Source organism: Euprymna scolopes, chromosome 3 (assembly GCF_053919585.1).
Source record: "Euprymna scolopes isolate OS-2025 chromosome 3, ASM5391958v1, whole genome shotgun sequence".
NCBI classification, from domain to species: Eukaryota; Metazoa; Mollusca; class Cephalopoda; order Sepiida; family Sepiolidae; genus Euprymna; species Euprymna scolopes.
Genome location: NC_136484.1, coordinates 124,519,028 through 124,537,772, shown reverse-complemented (window position 1 = coordinate 124,537,772; position 18,745 = coordinate 124,519,028). Strand labels below are relative to the sequence as shown.

The 18,745-nt window shown below is 32.3% G+C and overlaps 1 protein-coding gene across 4 annotated transcripts in view; it reads left to right on the top strand.

Annotated features, from left to right (window-relative positions):
* The first annotated feature begins 10,517 nt into the window (after window positions 1–10,517).
* The window catches only part of LOC145258332 (uncharacterized), a 48,203-nt gene continuing 39,975 nt past the window's right edge, over window positions 10,518–18,745 (top strand). For 2 of the 4 annotated variants that reach the window (XM_080116512.1, XM_080116523.1), the window contains exon 1: window positions 10,519–10,663. In XM_080116512.1, coding sequence (XP_079972638.1) covers window positions 10,552–10,663 — 112 coding nt within the window. In that variant the 5' untranslated portion in view covers window positions 10,519–10,551. Of the gene's footprint in view, window positions 10,664–18,745 lie in introns of all 4 variants that reach the window. The other 2 variants (XM_080116501.1, XM_080116531.1) reach the window with 2 other exon arrangements.

Below are 18,745 nucleotides of genomic sequence, written 5' to 3'. Positions count from 1 at the left end.
AATGTAAGGAAAAATTCAAGATGGCGCCCGACTCTCTCTTGAACAAGGTAAGATATCCTCAACACGGCACAAGAAGCAACAGCCACACGATTCCCCAGCCAACTCAATCGTCACTCCCCCACATCTTCCCCCTCACCCGCTTTTATCGTTGTTTTAGGCCGGCTAAATTTGCATATTCCGAGAATTCGTGTGACTTTGCGAGACATCATACTTTACAAAAGACAGCGGCTGCCATCTTGGTCTTTCTTTTCTATTTTTGGTCGGTAACGCTGAGCTGGTCTCGAGGTAAGTTTTTTTCCCCTTATCCGTCTCTCCCACGTACCCACACAACACGCAAACACGCGGGCGCTTATCTCCTGGATGCACGTTACAGATTTAACAGGAAGCGATTCAGTTCTTGCTTACTGAAGTTGCAGTTAATGCTGAAAAAAAGTGGTATACATAGATTACACACACAAGGCTGATATTAAGATAATATTTGTATTGATTTAAATAGAACAATAACAAAGAAGGTCCTTGCAAAACTGATTGTTTGCGGCTTTTGAAGTCCAACTATAATTACAGAAAGTTCTTTTACGTCCAAAAATAGACGGCTCTTAGAATGTTCAAATAGGTAGTTGCATTCAGTAAAGGAGAAAAAGGTTCTTACTTGTTGACAGCTTAGTGTCCCAATCGAAAAGAGGAAGAACAGGGGTTTGTCACATTCAGCATAACAAATAGGGTGTCCACTGATTGTTCAAGGAGAAAAGCCTTGGCCAATCAAACAGGGTTTTTTGTTTAGAATAGGAGGAGTGGGCAAGAAGAGAATTATTTATGGGAGAAAGAGAAGTATCCCCCCTTCTTTTTTTAATTTGAGCATCCATCTTGAATTTTAAAATGACATGAATTTGAAAATATCATAAATACAATCATTAGTATCCTTTTTTTTTTAATAGTAAATAATTAGGAAATCAAAAATGAAATAATTTCAGATAGAAATAACTTTCTCTGCTGAAATGTTGTAATAATAATATTCCATATAAGCACCACAATGGGTAGCACCTCTTCTGATACCACACTTCATCTTTTTTGTCTTCAATCAGTGAAGGAGAAATACTTCTAGACTGGGGCAATTTTTATCTTTGTTCCAGTCTAAAGTTCTCCCTTTTTGGGAAGATGGATTTTTCCCACATTAAAAAACTGACCTTGTGTCTAACTTTGTCTTCGTGGGCAGGCAAGTAAATCAGAACAACAACAAAACAAATAATGTCAAACTTTTTTATTTAGTAAATAAAAACAACAATTTTTTGATCTGAGATTTCAACAAAAATTTTTGACATAGACTTTTGTAGAGACAATCTTAGACAACAGTAGCATCTTTGGAGATAGCCAAGAATCATACAAAAGTAGCTTGTAACCGTTCTCATTAAAATATCTTATTTATTTGCTTAACACCAACCACTGTGACATCAGCAGAAAACCAAAACTCTATCGAGTTACTAAGGTCACTGTTTGAGCATTTATGGTGTATTTTATCTAAAAAGAAAAAAAAAAAATTTTTAAATAAAAATTAAACAAAACAAAAATCAAGCAATGTATTTCTTTTTTTGTTGTTGTTTTGTTTTTTTACTCATGTTCACCCCAAACAAGACATAAAGGGCGACTATTTGAGATCGTGTCTTACATGGGCCTGTTTGAAATTGAGCAGCAAGATGTGTTTTCACATTACATTATTACATTTAAACTTCGGCAGGTTAGTACAATCATAGAAGCAAGAAAGAGAAAAGAAATTCCAAAATCTAGTAGTTCAAGGAAATAGAATAGAAGGCTTTCCAGCATCTAGCAACCTCAGCAGTAAAGGGGTGATATTTTGATGCTTGGGTTAGTTGGGAGTATGTATGTTGGGGATCATAAAGAGGTCATCAGAGCACATTCCATTAAAGTACTGGTAAAACAGACACAGGGATTGCCGTGATGAGACAAAGGTTGGAGCTTGGCTGATATTGTGGGACTTATTAGATTTGTGACTCTTTTTGGGCTCTGTCTAAGAGTAAGAGACTAGTTGTAGATGTTCCAGCCCAGATTTGCATGGGCAAATTGTGGCTTTATAAAGATACCACTATCAACAATTTTTACCACTCTCTATCTGTGCCTAAATCTAAACTAAGATTCCATGTAAAAAGCTTCTTTCTTAAAACTACCTGCTTGTGGAACAATCTTCCAGAGGATTACAATATGGTAGCCTTCAAGTGCAATGTAAACAAGTTCTTGTTGAACTGTCCTCTTAAATAATCCAAATTCTACCTAATATACACCATTAACGATTACTATACTACCACCTTACATTCATTAACCCTTATCCTCGAGTGGCCTTCAGGCCTTGATAAGTGGCGACAGCTTTATAAAAAAATCATAAGTCAAGCATGAACAATTGTTTTCAAGGAACAGCTCATATGAGAGGTAGCTTGTAGCAGTAAAAACTTGCTATAATAACGGGCAGCGGTGAAATCTCACGGCTCAAGATTTAAATCAACCATCTTCTTGGCTTATTCAATCACAAGCCAGCTCTCAATCACGTGATCGAATACATAAAAGGCAAAATCGACAACTCTTCTTCCCTGGCTTTTGCTGACAGCAGACATTTGCCTAAGCCTTTGGCCCCAGGCTAATGTGAGTACAACAAACCAACCTTCAAACACCCATTTATTTCCATGTGCGGTACTTCCATAAACTTTCTTTATCATGCTACAGAACTGGCCTCGTCAATACATTGCTATCCACTCCTAGTGCCCATTACAACACGTAGGCACATGCTGAAGACTTTGCTCTTTCTTTCTTCTTTCACCATCCTCCTTTGTCCCAATGATTACTGGCTACAAACACATGTAAACTGAACTATTCTCTCCTTCAACAAGCCAGCATAATATTCATACTATCCTTACACATAAGAACACTTCCACCTACTAACCTGCTTCTCTCTTGTACATGCTACTAACGAAAATGACAAATAAAGTTGTTTATTAAATGTTAAAATAAGACTTCCTTTCGTTGAATTCATTATTAACTAAAATCTCATCATTAGGCAACCCTGTTACACTAAATAAATTTAGTATAATTTTTTATTGAAATTTCCTCAACCATTTTCATACACTCAGATGCAATGGCAAATTATAAATTATATCTGAGTTATTTCCCATGAATTATTCTTATCAATGTTTGTATGTATGTGCTCTCCTCTCCGTTAGTCAGAAATTTCATTCTTCCTACATTGAAAATTTAGATGTTATTCTCTTTCTGGCTGGGCCTTGAAAATTACTGGGCATGCTCCATTCACCATCCCTGCATGGCTTTCACAAATCTTGATATCTTGTCTATCAGGCATGTGGTAAAATGATTCAAACAAACGCGAAAAGAGCAGATGATTTGAATTAAGTTATCCTTTTTCTTTCTTCACTTCATTTCAATTCACTCTCCTTGTCACTTCACAAAAGTAAGTTTTCACAAAAACATGTTAACATATTTTCAACCAATGAAAATCCATCCTCAAGTCCAGGTCAAAATGATAAGCGAATACAAACTTAGAAACTATTTTAAAAACGAGGAAATAAACAGCAAACCCCAGATTTCACCAGATAGCCATAAATTGCCCCCCCCCCCATTCCCACCCGTACCTGTGAAGGAAGAAAGACAGACTGAAACAGACTCAATGACTCACATACTAAACTGCTTCATCTTGCACATACATTCTTACACACTAGCGAGAGTAACGGGAACAGAAACAAATTGCTGCTTAAAGCTTTACACACACTAACAAAAATAAGATAAACCAATGTGCACACATACACAATGCCACGCTGCCAAATACTAACATTCGTATATTACTTACAAGAGCATATTATTCACACTGTGAACTTTTTGACTTGTGACTGCTTACTATTTATTCAACCTTATTCTATTGGGATTTTCCCGATTCTATTTGGTAACAAAGATATTGTGACACCAGCACGAAGAAAGAAACACAAACACAAAAGAAAATCTGATGCTTCTATATTCAATGAACGAAATTCAAAAATTGAAATATTGAATTTCAAGTAAAACAAATGGTACCTATGTAATTATTATACTGCAAATAGTAACATATCCAAAAATTACGAAAAACGATAAGGCAAATAAATAATTACTAATGAAAAACAGTTTTCTGTTAAGTTTATATAGGGGATAAAATTTGTCCGACATTTTGAATTATGTTAGTCATGTGATGCAAACAATAGAACTTAATTATCGCCCCTGTTTACTGGTCTCTTTTTTTTATTAACAATTAATTTTTTACCTTATTATTTTCATAATTTTTGGATGTGTTACTATTTGCACCATGACAATTACACAGGTATTATTTGTTCTTTATGAAATTAAATATGATGATTCGTTTGTTCAATATAGAAGCACCAAAAATATTATTAAAAAAAAAGTTTGTATTTATATTAAAGGAGACGAAAGGAAAGTATCTTGTAAGCAGACAGCTTTTGCGGGAGCTTATCTGAAAGATGTGTCCTTTTAACAATTTTATATTTCCTGCATCATTTTGCCTAAGTTGAAGAAATAGTGCCTTGTCTTCTGTGCTCCAGTCGCTGATTTTAATCCTTACACATGTCTAGATGATGGAGAGCAAAATGTAAGCATGATTATTTGCTGAGGAAAGTTGTCGTGGAAACGTTTCTTGAAACTGTGATTACCTCCTGGAAATGGCAACCAGCTCCCTAGGTGTTAGACAAAATCAAACAATAGGCACATCCAGTTTAAACTTAGGGGTTGATACGATACAAACGTTCATTACCTCAATGGTTCAATAGTGTTGATTACGGTTCATTTGACGTCGGCTACATCTGCTAGTGCTTCTCTTCTTGACGTTATTATGGGTAGGATTTTATCATTGTTTTTGATAGCAGGGACCGCTTTGTCAGAATTGAACGTTTGTACAAAATAAGTGTCTAGACATCTTTTTTTCTTTTAAATAAAAGAATTTTATTTTTAGCAATTGAAAAGAGCATTTTCAACTTCAAAACCTATTCTTGACCATCTGTCGTCAGCCAGTGCAAAAATGCTATATACATCGCTGGCATGCAGCTTGCCCTATTCAGAGTTGCAACTTCAACTGAGTAAAACAGTTAATTCTTCTCTTTGTAAGAGAGAGAAAGAGAATGATAAGAAAAGAGAGAAACAAGAGAAAGGCATAGAGAGAGATAAAGAGGTAGAGATATGCATAACAAAGCGACTGAAATATTATTTTAGTTTTCAGTTCTTAGGACAGCAACCAGGTTTGACTTTTCACTGTGCATCTGATTACATAAGCAATCTAAGATCACACACGTGGCCTGTCAATCTGTTGAATTGGCAGGCCCCACATTTTGTATGAATATCTGTGCCAGCTTGTCACTGCACACTTCTCAACAAGTAAGTGACAAGTCTGCTACAAGAAACCCCCAGCTCCCCGAAAAGAGAGTCTCTTCATTATACCACAACAACAATCAAAAGAGAAAGGGGGCTTTGAAAAAAAAAAAAAAAACTCATGTGGAGTTAGGTAAAGATTTTAAAAAGGTAGCTTATGCTTGTTTGCTTTTTATTCAATCACAGGGCACCCAGTTAGTGACTCTGTAATAATTTCAATACTTCACCAAACACAAGTTTTCATAAATGAACATTTTCATGATTTAAAATAACTTTTATATTCTTATCTTTTGTATAAAATATTTTGTTATAAAATTTCGCTTGTCTTCATTTTTAATTTACAAAAATCTGTTTATGATTTAATAATTCTCTCAAAGTTTCATTTATTTCCATTTTTATATGTATATCCATATATTTACCTTTCATGTTCTTCCTTTGCTATAACAACTTTTATAAACAATTTATATCAATTATTGATGTGGTTTTGGTGTGCTGAAAAAAGAGCACTCTTCTTAATTTATTTATGCTCTCTGGAAGTGAATTACTTCCCTTGAGCATTCTCTAATCGTTCTCTAATCGTTGAATGTCTGAGTTACAGAAAAAGAAGTATGATTTCAGCACTCTTTACCTAATCAGTGCTTATCATCAAGTTGCCATCAAGTTAGAAGAACGAAAATATACAGCCTTCAAAGCTTCTGGATATCTGTATCAGTTCTGTCGAATTCTGTTTGGAGTAATCAATGGAGTAGCAAGTGAGAAGATCTTCAAGGAACCTTCACCTACAGTGATAATGTTACAGTATGTGGAGAAAATCAGGCTAACTTGAAAAGGTTCATGAGTGCTGTGACTAAATATGGACTGACACTGTACTCTCTCTTACCTCTGTGGACTTGCTTGGATATACAATAAACAAAGACTCAGTAAAACCTTACTCCAACAGGCTCAATGGATGGATGGACATGCTTGTTCCTCAAGACCCTTCAGCAAGTTATGGGAATGTTCTCCCACTATTCCAGGTAGATATCAAACTTCTCCAAAAAATTACATCCTCTTACCAAAATTACCAATATTCCTCTCAATAAGGAACAAACAGACACCTTTAGATACTTGAAGTAAGAAATTGCTGAATCGTCCCTTGTAGCCATAAACTCTTTCCTTCCATTTGAGGTCAAAACGGATGCTTCAGAACATGCCATCACTGCATCTTTGATTCAGAACTCTGGGCCTGTGGCCTTCGTTTCAAGAACTTTAATCTTTGTTGAGCAAAAGCACTCTGCAGTTGAAAGGGAGGCCTATAAAGTTGAAGAAGCGATCTGAAAACAGCTACATTTACTACTTGGGAAAAATTTTAAGCTGATCGCTGACCAAAAATCAGTCTTTTTATGTTTGACCTCAAAAGCAAGAGAAAAATTAAAAATGAGAAGATCATGAGATGGAAACTAGAACTTGTTCGTTTTAGCTACGACATTGCTTATCATCCTGGGAAACAAAATGCTACTGCAGATGCCTTGTCTTGAATTTGTTCCTCTACTACCTCTGCTGACAGGTTACACTCCTTGCACTCAGACTTATGCCACCCAGGGGTAACCAGAATGCTACATTTTGTTAGGAGCAAGAATCTGCCATATTCTGTGGAAGATGTGAGAACAGTTATAAAAATCTGCAGGGTCTGTTCTGAAGTAAAACGTAGGTTCCTTAAGATGCCATAAAAGCAAGTCAACCATTTGAGAGAATAAGTGTGGATTTCAAGGGACCATTACCTTCAAATTCTTGCAACAGCTAAATACTGACAATGATTGACAAATACTCTCATTTTCCTTTTGCTTTCCCTTGTGCCAATGTTGCAGCTGCAGCTGTCCAGAAACTTCTGATTAGTTTATACTCTATATTTGGAAATCCTTCTCAAATTGTGTGGTGGCTTTCATATTGGACGAACTAAAGGAATTCCTGCTTCCTCGAGGTATTGCTACCAGTTGAACAACTGCTTCCAATCCTCAAGGTAATGGTCAAGTGGAGAGATATCATAGAATCATCTGGAAAACTGTGAGTTTGGTTCTACAGTCAAGAAATCTTCCTATAACTAATTGGGAGAGAATACTAGATGTAGACCTCCACAACATTCGTTCATTGCTTTCTGCCTCCATTAATTGCAACCCCCATAAACTTTTCTTCAATTTCCAAAGGAAATCAACCACAGGAGATTCTGTTCCTAGGTGTCTCACAAACACTAAATGTACACGGAAAACCGCTTCTGCGGCACCAGTCTTCAAGAATTCTGGTGAAAGAACTGACCCACTAAATTATCGCCCCATTAGCCTCCTCCCACTTTTTGCCAAAATATTTGAGTCCTTAGTTAATCAAGCCCTAGTCCAACACCTTACAGCTGCTAAACTCCTGACCAACAAACAATATGGTTTCAGGCAAGCCCATTCAACAGCAGATATCTTAACTGTAGTCTCTGAACGTATGTACCGTTCACTGGACAAAACAGAGGAGGGTAGAGCGGTAGCCCTTGATATATCTAAGGCTTTTGACAGGGTATGGCACAATGGTCTTCTAAGGAAAATTAGATCATATGGTATCACTGGAAGAATACATAATGTAATTAAATCTTTCTTAAGTAAGAGAAATGCGGGAGTACCTCAGGGGTCTATCCTTGGACCTTTATTATTCCTGATATTCATAAATGACCTCCCTGATAAAATTGTTTTGGAGATGGGTATATTTGCCAATGATATCACTCTCTATAACAGGCATGAGGGGAAAACAAATGAACACATCTAAGGAAATGGCAGAAACACTAGAGGATGACCTCCAATCTGTAGTGGAATGGGGACAAAAATGGATGGTCACATTCAACGCTGCCAAGACTAAGCTTATTTCCTTCAATAACTACAAGAAACCTTCTCTACCACCAATAGCAATGGCCAAGAACACATTGCCTGAAAGTACTTCTTTTAAACTCCTCAGCTAAACGTTTACAGGGAACATGAACTAGAATAGATACATTGAGAGCATTGCCAAGGCTGCTGCAAAGAAGTTGGGCTCTTTCTACCATGCTAGAAAATTACTTACGCCTGAAAGTACTCTATAAGGCCACCATTCGTCCATGTATGGAGTACTGTTGTCACATTTGGGCTGGTGCATCTGCTGCTTGTCTCTCATTCCTGGACAGAGTTCAAAAGAGAGTCGCGAACCTGATAGGTCCTGAACTGTCATCTAGGCTTCAGCCTCTGTCCCATTGACGAAATATTGCATCCTTCTGCCTGTTCTACAAATACTTTAATGGTGAATGCTCTGACGAATTGCAAGCACTTGTACCTCCTCGACGTGACTACCCCTGACAAACCCGACAAGTAACTAAGTCTCACCCCTTTACAATAAAGATCCCTAGGTGTAAGAAAGCCTTTTATTCCAATAGTTTCTTCCCCAGAACTGCAAGTCTTTGGAACTCCCTTCCGGGATTCTGCTTTCCAAACTGTACTGATATGCAGAAGTTCAAGTGTCATGTGAACAAACATCTTTCTACTCATCTCCCTTCATAATGACCCCGCAAATTATGTCCCCAATAATAGGCCACTACTTCAAAGTGGCACAAAAAAGTAGATCCCTACTTCAAAGTGGCCCCCCCCCCATCAAATATGAACCCCTAGCGGAGGCTGTTGACATAGTAATTCTAACTACGCATATGTATGCTTCAATAATGGACAAGCGATAACTGTATCCTTACACCACATATCTCCATTGGGTGATAGATCGAGCAGTTTGGAGGCAGAAATTGATCCAGAGCCGGAGAACTGACAGCTACAGAATACATTCTACAGTCTAACTCTTCTGCTCCTCTGCCAAGTGCTCGCAAGAACTCCATCGCTGATAACTCAATTTCTACATTTCCTCACTCTTCCCTCTCTGATGATCACCAAAGTAACTCTTCAGGGGATACTGATGCTGAATCTTTGACGCTCTACTAGAATTCGTTAAAGTTCTCCCGTATTTAATTGAAAACTACCAGCTTTGAACTTTTTTGTTTAAGTTTAAGCAGAAACCTGCTCCTGAGATTATGTTTAATCCTTTTTTCTTGACAATCGTACGACCTCGAATTTTCCTGAGGGACGGAGAATATGCTGAAAAGGAGAACCTTCTTTATTTATGCTCTCTAGAAGTGAATTACTTCCCTTAAGTATTCCCCCCATTCCTTTTAAATCATTGTGAGCCCGTATAAAGTCTCTGCAATGTTCTCAGTTAAATAAATCTTCCCAAGCTTAATCTGACTTCGAGTTTTTCATTACACTTGGCAATACCTATCGTCGTCCAAGATCGTCTGTTCTCTGTTTAAATGGGTGACGTCATATGTTTGTTACTTCATTATTTAGTGTCATAAAGGGTCTTCCTGTTATAGTGAATAACGTCATACTTTGTGACGTCACAAAGGATTTGGCCGATGTTTTGTTTTAATAAATGACGGCGTCCTTTTGTGACGCCATCCAATGCTCACAGGGATATGAATTTGACTTATAGTTGTTCCTTAGCTAGCTTTTGTTTCACATTATTTATAAAGATAGTGACTATTTTTTCCGGCCTAGTTTCCATTTTTGGTAGCTTACGTGTACAATGAAACCTGCTAGAAATTACTGTTTTTAATGTTATAATTTTACTAAATGTTGTTTGAATAACAATAAGGTATTTAGTAATAATAATCAAACCCATTTCACTCTAATTTACGTGACTGAAATAGGAATGAACTGGAAACAAAATCACTTAAAACATGTTTGTTAGAATCAAGAAATGAATATAAGTTTTAACGAGCATTTTTTATATACATTATTCCTTTTTAAATATAGCTCCTCAATTTAAAAAAAAATTGTTATTCTTGAAAATAATTTCTTGAATTAAAAAAAATAAGAAAAATAATAAAGTTGTATGACTTTAAAAGAAATTATTATAAAGCCGTTTGAAAATTTATTTTATATATATCATTTCTATTTTTGAAAATATAATTTATTTTAATATTTGTGAAAATATAATTTATTTTAATAAATAAAATTAATAGTAATTTATAGTAAAATTAATTGATAATAAAAAAAAAAAAAGATAAAAAATTAAATCTCGTCCACGAGATTTCCGGAAATGTTAGACGAGAAAGGAAGTATCATTTTAAAGATGGCGGCTACTTCAACATCTGCCGCTCCACCTGCAGCGGTCGACGGCGTAGAAGATGATGATGCATGGCTCTACGGAGGCAAGAATATCTTTTTTATTAATTACGTTTTCCAAGAAATATTTCTGGAAAGATATATCTTATTGAAATCTAAACGCATGAGATTTTGATAAACGAAAATATACCGGTATCTTAAAAGAAGGCTTTTCTGTGATTGTTTAGCAAAATGTGTTTTTCCCTCCTTTCTTTCTTTTTTTTTTTTTAAATTTGAAATACGCTTTGTATTTTTTGTTATTTGATTTATTAAATATATGATAATCTTATTTTGATCTAAGGTTGAGTCTTAGTGTTTAGCTAGATTTTTCTATACATTATAAATCGACCATGTGTTTAAGTTTGTCCTCGTGGGGAGGCACGTAAATGGCGACCATCTATCGAAATAAACTGAATTCAAACGGTCTTTTAAAAATATCTTCTCGGTTAATCATATAAAATTTTAATTTAATCCGTTATTTTTTACAAGTAAGAGAATTACCGTTTTTCTTTTGTTTAGGGCCATAAAAAACGGCGCTCGCTCGTGTAGATAAGTGATCTTTTAAACCAACGCATTTCAGGTGCAAACATTATTGCGTAATTATGTGTCATGTTGAAATCAGTATAAATTGCAAAAAATGACCCAGTAGAAAAAAATAACAATTTGGAATCTTAATTCGCTGTTCTAGGGGGAGTAACTATTTTATTAAAAATTGTAAAAAAAAAAGAAAGATTTTTTGGTTACTTTTTTGTTACGTGTTATCATGCTGAAATAATAACGTTATTATTTACATTTAGAAAGTTATTCTTAATATGGGGAGGGCGTTTTGTAACTATTAGGTACTTTCACCTAACAATTTATTAAATAAAAATGTGTTAAGTAAAGCACTTCTTTGTTTACAAAGCCATTTGGCGGAAGTGACGTCAGTCAAATTTTTAGTTACGGATGACCAAAACTTTTAATGTATATTTTTTCTTTTTAAATGCAAATATAAAAAAAATAGAAGTTTTATTCAGTCTTTATTTGAACTTTTATTAACAAAATTATAACGTTTATAGTAAAAATATTTATTAACTATTTTTTTTTCCAATAGTACAATGAAATAAGATTTTGTTTATATATGAAAAAATCTCATTTCATTATATATAAACAAATTTTATAATGTGAGTGACAATCAAAAACAATTATTTTGGAAATATGCTTTATTGTATAAGCTTTTATTTTTTTTTTTTTTTATGATTTTTGATAAAAAAAAAATAAATAAAAATTACCAACAACTGATGTTTGTAAAACAGTTCATAATATATATTGGTACTAATGCAGAGAGTGATCCGTGCTGAAATAATAACGTTATTATTTAAAAAGCCATTCTTAACATGGGAGGATGTTTTGTACCTATTCTGTACTTTAACCTTACAATTGAATAAAAAACATATCAAAACTTTAATTAAATGTGGAAATACGATTTTAAAAAATAGCGCGGATCACTCTCTGCATTAACATCTATATATTTTATTATTCAAGTTCTATAATTGAATACCCAAAAAAAGAATGAAAAACAAAAATGTATTTGTAAACTCGTGAAAACTTCTTTTGAGATAAATGAAAAAGCATTAAAAACTACACAAAAAAAAAAATAAACCACATTTTTTTTTCTTTGCAAACTTTATTTCAAATGTGCGCTATAGATTCCTCTGCGATGTGATAAGTCACTTCACTATGCGCGTGTGCACACATGCACGCATCATGTAAGAAAACACTATTGAAGGCAGTGAAATGGCGCAAAATAGTCCCAGGATCCAGGGGTTCATACCATGCAAACGGTAAATTTGTGATGGGTTTGATTATCAGATTCGTTATCAGCGACCTCGAATAACCCTAAAAAAACAAATTAGAGTGGTCGGTGTTCTGTTGTAGCATAAGGTAACATTGACCTTTTTTCAACTGCTTTATTTAATATAATTTTTAATTTGAAAGTTGTATAACATTAATAACAAAAAATGTAAAATGCAATGATATTGTAATTTTTCATAAACAAAATATTCGTGTAATTGTAAAAAGTGATTTTTTTTTCAACTATGTTAGTACACTAAGTTGCCTCCAATAACAATAAGTTAAAATTCCAAATTGCCAAAATAACAAGTATGGAAGAGTTGTGCGGTCAATTTTGTATGACAAACTGATTTATCTCTCTTGATTTTAATTACAGCTTGCCATTTTTAAACACAAAATCTCAGAATGTAATTGTGGATGATGATTTTTTTTTTAATTTTTTTTTTTTGATTAAAGATACATGTGAAAATTTCGATGTGTACCAACTAAACACTTGTCTTTCAAAAGTTGATTTTTAGTCTTATTTGGGTCTGTTTTGAAGAAATGTTACATTTAAAATTGTTACCAAGTAGTTTTTATGATATTAAGACCTTTATTATCCATAATGGTCGCCAGTTGGTTTTCACTTTTGATACTTGCCAAATGCGCAATTATTTGTAGATGACTCAGTCAAACAATTGAAATTATAAGCTTGTTCTTTTTTTGGTTGAGGAATTATTAGAATTGTCCAAAATAGGGTCACAAACTATTTTTTTTATAAGGGAGATAACTGAACTTTCTAATTTATGTTTAATGAGCAAAATAAAGTATCTGTTTTGATGCTACACTCAATGTAGTATTGATTGTGTCCTCGATCAGTTTAAAAGTTCTTCTAAACTGATGTAATTATTTTTTATTATCCACTCCTGAGCCATCTTTTTGAGGGGGGGGCATAGTTAGATTTCTCTCACTTGTTTAGTAGCTGTGATTAATTAAAGGGAAAAGTTAGACACAATGTGGGGAAAATCCAGCACCCCAAAAGTGGGCTTTTAGGATTGGGACAAAAATAAAAATTGCCTCCGTTTGCAAAGATATCTCCTACATTGATCGAGGACAGAAAAATATAGTATTAGAACAGAAACTACACTTTGCTTTTAACTAAAAGACCATGGAAATCGATTAATTTATATTTTGATTTCTTAAACAATTCCAATACTTTGTTTCATTTTCCTTTTCCCTGCATTAATCACAACCACTAAAGTGCATTTCAAGTTAAAAACACATGCAACAAGTGTTGTCTTATATGAATAACAAAACAAAAATAACATCAATTCTATTTTGAGGAGTAAAAGGCAAAAGCAGGCTCTTATGGAGGGAGGAAATTTAAAATAAATAAATAAAAACAAAGGATGAAGTATGGAATAAGGACCCAAGAAGCTGAAAGACTCAAATTGGACACCCTCCAATCGACACTGGTTGACTTCCAACATACATGTCATTTGTAAACATACACAATCTGAGTTGTTGGTTTTATTTGTGAATTTTAAATATTAAGGAAAGATTTAAAGAAAAGTAGGCAAATATATTTTTTATGTAGGGTGTGTTTTTTTCTGGGTAGGGTTGATTTCAATTTTTTTTTTTTTTTTTTAACAAAACTTTTCAATAAACGAATGCAGAGACAGTGTTTATCAAGTAATTTTTCATTTTGAAATAAGTCCATTCTCTGATTATTCAATTTCGTTTTGTTTTTCTTTTAAGCATTAAGAAAAAATATCAAATATTTATTTTTTAATGTAGGGTGCATTTTCTCACTCACATGCCCCTATTCTAAATTCGTAGCAGGGGACCACATCAATGGACTTTTTTTTTGTTTTACCAAAACGGTCATTAACAATTTTTTCTTTATTTTTTAATTATTTTTTTTTTTTTAAAGTTTAACCTATTTTCAACTGATATAAATTATTGCACACTAAAACTAATTAAATTTAAACAAACATCCATTTTTCTTATTTTGAATTATTTAATCAAGTAAAAATTCTGTTTGTTTTTTTTATTTGAATACTGCATTTAAAAATTTATTCTAACAAATTCGAAATTTCTTATCGACCTTTGAATGGAAATTTTACTTGATTAAATAATTTGAAATAACAAAACTGCTAACCAAATGAGAATAATTTTTTAAATTTAGTAATCGAGTAAAAAATGGTATTTTTACTTAAATATTTTGAAATAAGAAAAAAATCATTTTGGTTTTAATTTAATTATTTTTACCATGCAATAAGTTATATCAATAAAAAAACATTGTTTATGTCCGTTTTGGTAAAAAAAGGAAAAAAGTCTACTGATGCAGACCCACTGCTATGAATATGGGGCTGTGAGCAAGAAAAAACAAGAATAGAAACAGGTAGACCAAAAGTACATGAGAACCTTTTTCTTTTATAAATAATTAATATTATATTTATATCATTAAACATTTTTTTTAAGAGTTCAACTTCGTTTGTTTACTTTTGCTTATAGAAAAAGTGAAGAAGTTTGTCAACTGATCTCTGCAGTGTTTTGTTTGTTTATTAAGTTTTGTAAATTAAACTAAAGATTTGATATTTGAAGTATAAATATTGCCTAGGCCTAGAAGGATTTCTCCTTCAATCACTGAAGACAAATGAGGGTATCTAAAAAATCTCATTTAAAAAATCATGATCTCTACGTTCATTTATTAAAATGTTTGTGAACCCCCCCTCCTTCCCGCCAAGAAAAAAATACCCAACATAAAAAATATATATTCTCTCCATTTTTGTTTTAAATAAATTTTTCCTTCATATAAAATTAACAAATAAAACAAAAAAGTCAGGTTGTGTATGTTTGTTGATAAATGACATGTATGTTAGCAGTCAATTGGAATGTGTCCCCTTTGAGTCTCTCAGCTTTGGAGGTTCTTTTTATTACATATTTTGTCCAAAAAATATTGTAAAATCGGCAAATATTTAAATTGTAAAGTTTTAAAGTTTGAATCACATGATGCAAAATCTTGATTTTGATTGGTGACTAGCATAAAAAGTGTTGCCCTCAAAAATGGTATAAATTTTGATTAGGTATCCAAAACCTTTCAATTTTGCTGGAGACTTCTGAAACTGTCAAATGTTAATGAAATTCCATGAACATAATGAATGTATGTTTGGTACCTCTGAAATGAACCATGGAATCCTAATATGCCATTGCTTTATGTGTACATCTGAGTTCAATTGTTTTAATTTTTGTTTTCTAAATCTTCCTAAAATAAGGTATATAAGAAGTTGTTTTAAAGTCAAATAGTTTATTTAAAGATTAAATTATTAAACTAGTAAGAAATATTCATTTTTATTTTGAAAAATAAACAGTCATTTCTTTTCTTTTTTTCTTCCAAACAAGAATCTGTTTATACACCAAAATGAGTATTTTGATGGATTTTTATCTATGGATACCTGAAGAAGAGAAATTTCTTGTTCATTCTGATTTTTTAAATGAGTTTTCTTAGTAACTAGCTTCAGTCATTTCTAAAATTACTGTATAGCTTTCTTTTTTAAAGAAATTGGACATTACAACATAATTATCAATAATTTCTAACTAAATTTTCTTTAATTTCTGACATTAAAAATAAATTTTAACAATTTTACTTGTAAAAAAAATCTTTCATACACAAATAATTGTATTATTGAAACTTTCGTACTAAATATTACATATACTTGTAATAATAATCAACTGAATTCGTTTAAGGAAAAAAGTTTTGAATTTTCATCAAATTACATATACAAACCAGTTTGAAAGGACGAATGGAAGCAACGTTTTTTGCTATTATCTTGTTTTAGCTTTTGACTTATGGTTTTAATGTAATACTCAAACTAAAAATGAAAATTGTAGTTTGTTAAAGATTTAACAATATTTTTAAATAAGTGAGGATCGTTTCAGAGTGAAAATATGTTTTAGGTCGGATCGCTGGTTAGATTTTTGCCAAATATTAAAATTCACCAGAAAATTTTCAATAAACATTCACATTTAAAAAATAAAATGCATGTTTCTGAATTTTTGGGGATTGATAATTTGAATTATTTGGATTACTGTTCTCTTGCACATCTAAAAAAAAAAAAAAAAAAAAATGTTTAAAGCTCCCAAAATTCATACAAGAATTGTCTGCAAGAATATGTGTAACGGATAAATTACTCAAGTAAAATTCAGTTCTAAACAACACTCTTTTAAAGGTTTAATCCTCAGTGTGAGCATTACTAAGAATATGATTGTGAATTACTTAAGGCTTCTACCTGGTCATGGCTGACAAAAAAAAAGAGCATACTACCTCTGTGGATTCTATAAAGTGTTCCGATCGAAGTTCTGTACAGATTTCTGAGTTTGACAGGATACACCTGATGAAGGTTAGAGATTACATTGGCCGACACGTTTTGAGAGTAACACCTGAATATGAGAACAGTAATCCGAATAATCCAAATAATTTAAAAAAAATATCCAAATAATTTTAAAAAAAATATAAAATGATAAAAAATATATATTTACTTTAGTCGTACAAAGACAGTTTTTATTTTTTTTCAATGTAAACAATATAAGCAAAACAACTCGTGTAAACAGCAGTAATAAACATTTGCAAATGTAATTTGTTTGTTTTTAAGATTTGAGCAGTTAAAATAGGAAGTGACATCCTTCCATACATTATTGAATGCTAAATGAATCCCAAGAAATGCTCATTACCACTAGCAGATTAATATTTTGTGAAAAAGCACATATTAGGCTGCTTTACAATTAATTGATATTCAAATATATTGAATAATTAGGAAATTCTATTTTTAAAATGGATGTTTAAACTTCAAAATTGATCTTAAAGATCAATTATCTATATATTAATACAATACCGTGTTATTTTGTGTGTAATGCTTATATCATTTTTCTTATGAGTGACTATGGTTTAATTGTTATAACCTTCCATTTCTTGTAATAAATAATTTTACCAAGAATTTTTCATGAGTTTTGATTTTGACTATAGCTGAAGGAACTATACATTAGGGGTGTACTGATTAATCGGCCGGTAATCGGCCTATTTGCTGATTAATCGGTTGATTAATTACTTTTCTCTGTTCTGTTAAATTTAAACCATTTTATCACTGCCCAGTGACTCATCAGATAGTTTTGACACATTAACGTAGTAACTGCTAATTTAACTTAACATTTGGGAAGTGTCTGGCCACTATTATGGCTTTTTGCTTCTATGAAATAAAATTACAACATACAAAGTGCAATTTCCAATTCTTAAATGAATCTAATTAAACAATTAGATAAAAAACGTTACAAAACCAACTACAAAGTACAAATTATAATTTTTTAAGTGAATAACTATAGGCTGTAGTTCTGCATCTGCTGCTCTACTTCTATTTTTCCTGCCTGCCTACTCTGGTCTCATAGTCTCATCAGTATTTAAAGTTGAATATTTTTAAATTGTAATGTAGAAACATTACAGTTTCTCCATTCTCAGGACACAGTTTGTTCCTCATAGGTTCATACACATTACCACCTGTACTAAAGAGCCTCTCACTCACGACAGATGAAGGTGGTGCACTTAAATATTTTGAAGCCAGTTTACTTAGCAGTAGTAAGGTCTTCTATGTCTTTTTCCATCACTGAAATGGATCATCACCTCTTGCGAGTGGTAGTAGTGAAGCTATATAATAATCAAGTTCTTTTGTGCACTTAAGCATAAAGGATTTACTACTTTATTTCCTACTAAAACCAGTTTTAAGTTTTTATAATTTTATTTTTCAATTTTCACAATAATCCAAAACCTGTCCACCAAAACTTTTTCCAAAAGAAATCAATTCAAACAGAAGTTATCTATTAAAAAAAATTCATTTAATTGTAAATTAAATAAATTTCATTAAAAAAATTGTTTGACTTAAAATAGAAAGAAAATGCATCAATTCGATGTTGTCATCCCAGTTGAGAAGGATCTTTCTTTACAGAACAAATATTACACTTGCATTCTAGCCTGAAGGCTAGGAAATAATAAAAAAAATATGTTTAAAGTTTTTTTGTTGTTTTGTTTTATCAATCTAATTTTTGTTTAATTTAAAATTTTTATTTTATAAAAATAAAATGAAAATATGTTTAAATCAAACAAATTATGTTAAAAAAAACGATTCTCAAATTAAATCAGTAAAAAATGTGAATTTTGATAAAGTTATTTGAATTTTTCAAAATCTGCTGAAAATAGAAGTATATGAACTAAAATAAGAAAAATGAATTACTTTTCCTGCTGGAAAAATCATTTGTAAATAGTCTAT